Here is a 5,550-nt window from a genome sequence, read left to right on the forward strand (position 1 = left end):
GACCAGGCGGGCAGAAGAGAACGGCGGTGGCGGCAATGGGAATGGATCGGTGGCGGTGCGACGGATGTTCCGGCGGTGGCGCAGAGGAGATCGGTGAAGCGGCTGTCGCTGGCGATGTGGGCGAGCAAGAGTGAGCGGTGGCGGCGGGTGGCGATTAGGGTCAAGGGGTGGGAGCGGGAGGCGGGGCGCAGGTTGGGGTGCGATTGACTGTGCGAGGATGGAGAGGTGTAGGTCAGAGGTGTAGTGTATGGAGTCCATCAGAATCGTTCAATCGGATATAGAAGATGAATATGGATTGTTGGATTTGATGAATCAGGATCGTTCAATCGGATATACAAAGATGAATACAGATTGTTGTATTTGATGAATTAGGATCGTTCAAGAATAATAAGAAGATCGTACTCTGTAACAATAATAAATCCATTACAAATGAAGCCGTTGGCAAGTGTAGATTATTTATAGTGATGGTAGCGGCATAGCCGCACATGTTTAAATCGATGGATACATGTACAACCACAGCCAATAATGACACACTCTTATAACCAGCTACCATATGATTATAAATACAATGTATCGACAGCTTTTATAATCTCAAAGAAATAGATACCGATGCGGGTGTGTCTCCATGCAGTATCGTCATCTTATTATCTGAAATTCTTAATTCGTTTTGTGGTGTGAAGAGTCACCCAACTTTGATGACGACATCGTCGTAGCTTCTCTGCAGCTCTCCGACCAGCTTCTGCAGCGCTACGCGCGACGTGCCGCCGTCGCTCACCGCCGACATCGCCGCCCGCCGGGCCCACGCGGCCCGCGCCCGCATCCTCTGCGCCGCCTCTCCGCCGGCGTCCATCAGCATCCTGATCTTCTCCTCCACCTCCGCTCTCCCAACGACGGCCGCGCCGCCGCCGGAGTCCACCCTGACCCCGGTGCCGACGATGTCCACGATGTGCCTCGCGTTCAGATGCTGCTCGGCGATCATCGGCCACGCCAGCACGGGCTTCCCGGCGGCGAGGCTCTCCAGCGCCGAGTTCCACCCGCAGTGGCTCACGAACCCGCCCACTGACTCGTGGGCCAGGACGCCGCGCTGCGGGACCCACCCCCTGACGATGCGCCCCTGGTCGGGCCCCACGTCCACCGGCGGCGACCACGTGTTCGACCGCACCGCCCACAGGAAGGGGTGGCCGGATTGCACCAGCCCGCGCGCCAGCTCGTCGAGCTGCTCGTCGGCGACGTGCGCCTGCGTGCCGAACGACACGTACACCACCGACCCCGGCCGCGCTGCCCTCTCGTCGAGCCACGCGAGGCAGCCCTCGGGGTCGTCGTTCTCCTCGTCCCGCTCCGGCGTCTCGCCGGCGGCGGGGAGAAGCGGCCCCACCAGCCAGGCGCGGGCTCCCTGCTCGTAGAACGCCTCTACTGGAGCCACGTAGTCACCGTCAAGCGCGGCGAAGCTGTTGACGAGGATGCCCCAGCTGCGGACGTCTGACTGGAAGACGTTGTCAATCAAGAACCGGGTCACCGGGTCGTCCATGTCGGTGAACTTTGCAACGGAATATGGGATGTCCTCCGCCGTGATCATAACATTTTCCGGCATGCCGGACACGTGAAAAGGGGATCCACCGCCGGCGCCGTGCTCGACGCCGGCCGGCGGGCTCACGGGGAGCAACTTGCAGATGGCCATGGAGAAGCAGGACATGCCGTGGAACACGACGCGGCGGACGCCGGCGTCGGCCGCGACGCCGTGCGTGAACCCGAGGAAGAAGTCGGAGACGACCACGAGCGGCGGGGAGGAGGACAGCGACGCCATGAACTCCGCGAAGGGCTCGCGCAGCAGCGCCGTGGCACGCAGGAACGCCGGGTAGAGGGACATGGAAGGGAGCGCGTCCGTCGACTCGACGCCGGCCGGCAGCAGCGGCGGCTGCAGCGACGGGAACGGGAGCACGACGAGGTGCACCGACCCCGGCAGGCGGCGGCGGGCGAAGGCGAGGTTCGCCGGGGTGGTGACCAGGGTGACGCGGAGGCTTCTGTGGTGGACCGAGAGCTCCGTGGCGAAGTGGAGCAGAGGGAGCGTGTGGCCTTTCGCCATGAACGGGAAGATGATGACGTGGTCGCGGCCAGCGTAAGGTAGCTCACCGTTGCCGGCGCCGCCGTTCGCGGCGTGGTTGGCTGAGGCGGCCATGGCAGGGCTTTGTTGTGGCTGGGTGCGCGCTTCAGAGTTGAAGCTGTCCTTCACCGATGTTTTTTTTTTTTTGAGAACTACCGATGTTTTTATTATATAGTAAAACTTACGAAGTAGGTTCGTATTCCCATGATCTTCAACAACTTGTTTCAAAACAAACTTTTATTCTTTAAAAAAGGTATTCCTTTGTCTGAAATTAAATATCTGTACGCTAAGGAGTAAAGATTATCATATTCAGGCCCACTCCGGTGCTTTATACTCTGAGTAGAAAGCAATCTGGGCCATTGATCGTATTTTATTGTAGGGCTGAGATCTAGTTCTACTCTCACCAGTATTAGTGGAAGTAGAAATATGAAAGGTTGTTTTCGTCAAGAGAAAATAATCGCGTAGGGGTATTATCGTATTTTTTCAGTCTCTTACTCACCCTATCCCTATCCGATTCCTCTCGCTTCGTCGCAATTTCACCGCTGCCCGTCGCCATTCCCCTCCATCCCTGCCTCCGTCGCATGTCCTGGCGCCTGCTCCCCCTCCAGCGCCGTCGCCCTCGCCCTTCCTCACCGCCCTCGCCCTTCATCGCCGCCTTCTACCCCGCCAGCGCCCCTCCGTTGACGTCCGCCTCCCCGCCTCCCCTGCTATCAGCGGCTTCCCTCTATCGAAGCCCATTACTCATTGCCCTCGCTGCCTTCTCCTCCGGCGGTGTCTCCGCGCCGGCTTGTGAGCCCCCACCGTCGCCGTCCTCCTCCCCCGCCCCCTTCTCCAGCGAGTCGCGTCGCGTCGCCGCCCCTCCACCTGCCTCAGCCGGCTCTCGATGAGGCCTCTTCACCGCGTCGCTTCCCCCCGCCACCGCCGCCACGTTCTCCTCCCCATGGACCGCCGCCCCCTTCACTCCACCGCTGTCGCCATCGACCTAGCCGCCGTCACGGCTCTCCCCTCCCCATCATTCCCCCGGCCCCTTCTCCGTGGACATCGACCTAGCCGCCGTCGCGGCTCTTCCCTCCACATCATTCCCCGCCTCCTTCTCCACCGTGCCGGTACCGCTGGCGTCCCCCCGCAATCGCCGTCCCCTTCTCCAGCGAGTCACCTCACGTCGTTCTCCTCCGCGCCACCAGCAATCCCGTGTCGATCTCCTCCGAGTCTCCCTCTGGCAACCTCCTCCTTGGATGGTGGTAAGTAAACGTGTCAAAATTTCTTACTGTTATGATTTTGCAGATTAAGGTTGTTTGTTCTTCAATCCATTGTATTGTTCTTTGATTATTTGATTGAATGGTTGGGAGCAGGGTCAGTTTGCAAGATGTTGGCATGCGCGAAGGGTATCCGCATGCCGGCGAAGGGGTTATCGGAGTTGAGGTGCGACGTTGAAGTAGATGCACATCGGTGACATCGACAACTTACTGCCCTGAGTGACCCCGAAGCGTAAGGTTTCATATACCGCTCCTTCTCAACAAGTATTCAACTATGAAATATGAATATTATCTCAAAAAGGCATCAATGTTTGGGATCCGTCAAATACCCAAGTAGTATGTAAATGATTTAATAAGGGGAAGAGAGCATAGTAAGGTAATTGTTGTAAATGTTCGAAAGATAATCCAGTTATGTCGTGGTTGGTTGCAGTGGACGATCTTTAATGTTGTTCAGTTCGGAGTTGATCAAAATTCCGGCTAAGTCCTGTCGAAATGTTTTCACTTCCTTCTGCATAATGTAAAGGGAGTGCACTTTAAATGGTTTTTCATATTGGGAAGCACTGGTGCAAAATATGAATAGAGGTTGTTGTAGTTGCCTGTAGTTGAATTTCTGGGAGATAAGATCCGCTCCAATGCTCCATGAACTTAAGGGTGTACAGGCCACATGAGACGCTACAAGAATTTTGTCGTTAGGCTAACACGTTTCCGTAATTGAATAATGTGAATATCATGTGGAAGAGTTTATGTCACCCACCCGTCTCCTTTCTTTGGCAATTTTTGGACTTTGTTGTACTCCCATTCGGTAATATTGAAATCAGGCCAATCGTGTTTTAACTGTGGGTGCTGTTTCTCTGTCCCGTGTAATCCCCTCTCGATAGCTAGCAGCTAGGAAGTTTTGTGCAATGTTGGTACGGTTAAAACATAGCAAAACCGATTTGAATTATACAAGTGGAAGTGTATCGCTTACCACACGCCTTAGATCGGGTCGATCTTTACTGATTGGCTTTGCGAGCGAATCTAGTATTTGCACCTCACGTCGCTTGGCGTTAATAACGGCTAGGTACCGGTGTGTATCTTTAATATTAATTGGGAGGAAAATCTGCAGATGTTCAACAGTAAGATAGAGTCATAAATTGAATTAGCCATTACATAGATAGCTTAAGTAAGTATTACCATGTCAAATGCTAGATAGTGGCGTGCCATATCTCTAATCCATCGTTTATCTCGAGGTTTGCTTGCTTCGACATGCGCTCCCTCTACATTTAGTAGACCTGTTTTAATGGCCATCTCTAGGAAGGCCTTGCCATCTCCCCTGATTCCTTTCTCTTTATAGCGGAGGCATTGGATGTATGCATCCATGACCTGAATTTGAGGTTAGTACTTACTTAAGCTATCTATAAAAGAATAGTAGGCTTGTTAAATAGGCGAACTTACATCATCATTCAAGAATTCTGGTTGTGTTAGTACTTTCATTCTTATCCATTTAACCTCCACTTGTTCAATATGCACCATCACTTTGTTATCCTCCGTGTTATTAATGTAGGTAATGAAAGGGTCTTCTTTTTTAGTCAACTCTACGAAGGTAGGACAAATTAGTAATAGATCTATAGAAATGTTAAATGGTTAGGCATTACCTTTTGAATTTTTTAACGGTGTCTGGCCATTCGTTTTTTTTCTTCTTTTGACCTCTTAAGGCGTTCTTTGGTGGGCCTTTGTCTATGATTTGTTGGGTAAGATCTTCCTTCTCGATGTACACTAGAAAAGGGTAAGTCAAATCAGTAACACACAAACATAGAATATAAGTAAAAAATTATGGATGATGTAGAGAGTTCATACATTCAGATATTTCATACGGTGTTTGGTTGTTTTGTTTCCTCTTCTTTTCACCCCGTAATTCGTCTGTGTCTGGCATGTTAGCTTCTTTATCCGTTTACGCTTGAAAAGGAGGAAAGTTAGTACCATTTACATGAGCATATGTAACTATTAAATAGCATAGTACCTATTGTTTTCCTTGTCTGTGCTTGGGTTCTGATTATGTCCTTCTTTTTACCCCTAGTTTCGTAGATGAAGTCAGTCCGATTAGTCGGTTTGTATGTTCTTCCTGTAGGACCTGTAAGCCTCTTCCTGCTTTGATTGCTCTGGTTACTGTTGTCCTGTTAGGTAACAAAGTGCACGTTAGTATTATGATAAGTT

The 5,550-nt window shown here is 52.2% G+C and overlaps 1 protein-coding gene across 1 annotated transcript; it reads right to left on the bottom strand.

Moving 5' to 3' along the window:
• Positions 1-631: 631 nt before the first annotated feature.
• Positions 632-2,229, bottom strand: LOC127777756 (UDP-glycosyltransferase 73B5-like). Its single transcript, XM_052304375.1, has one exon. It carries the CDS (start codon positions 2,174-2,176, stop codon positions 683-685), a length of 1,494 nt encoding a protein of 497 aa, XP_052160335.1. The 5' UTR covers positions 2,177-2,229; the 3' UTR covers positions 632-682.
• Positions 2,230-5,550: the final 3,321 nt, after the last annotated feature.

The sequence above is a fragment of the Oryza glaberrima genome, chromosome 6 (assembly GCF_000147395.1).
Source record: "Oryza glaberrima chromosome 6, OglaRS2, whole genome shotgun sequence".
Taxonomy (NCBI): Eukaryota; Viridiplantae; Streptophyta; class Magnoliopsida; order Poales; family Poaceae; genus Oryza; species Oryza glaberrima.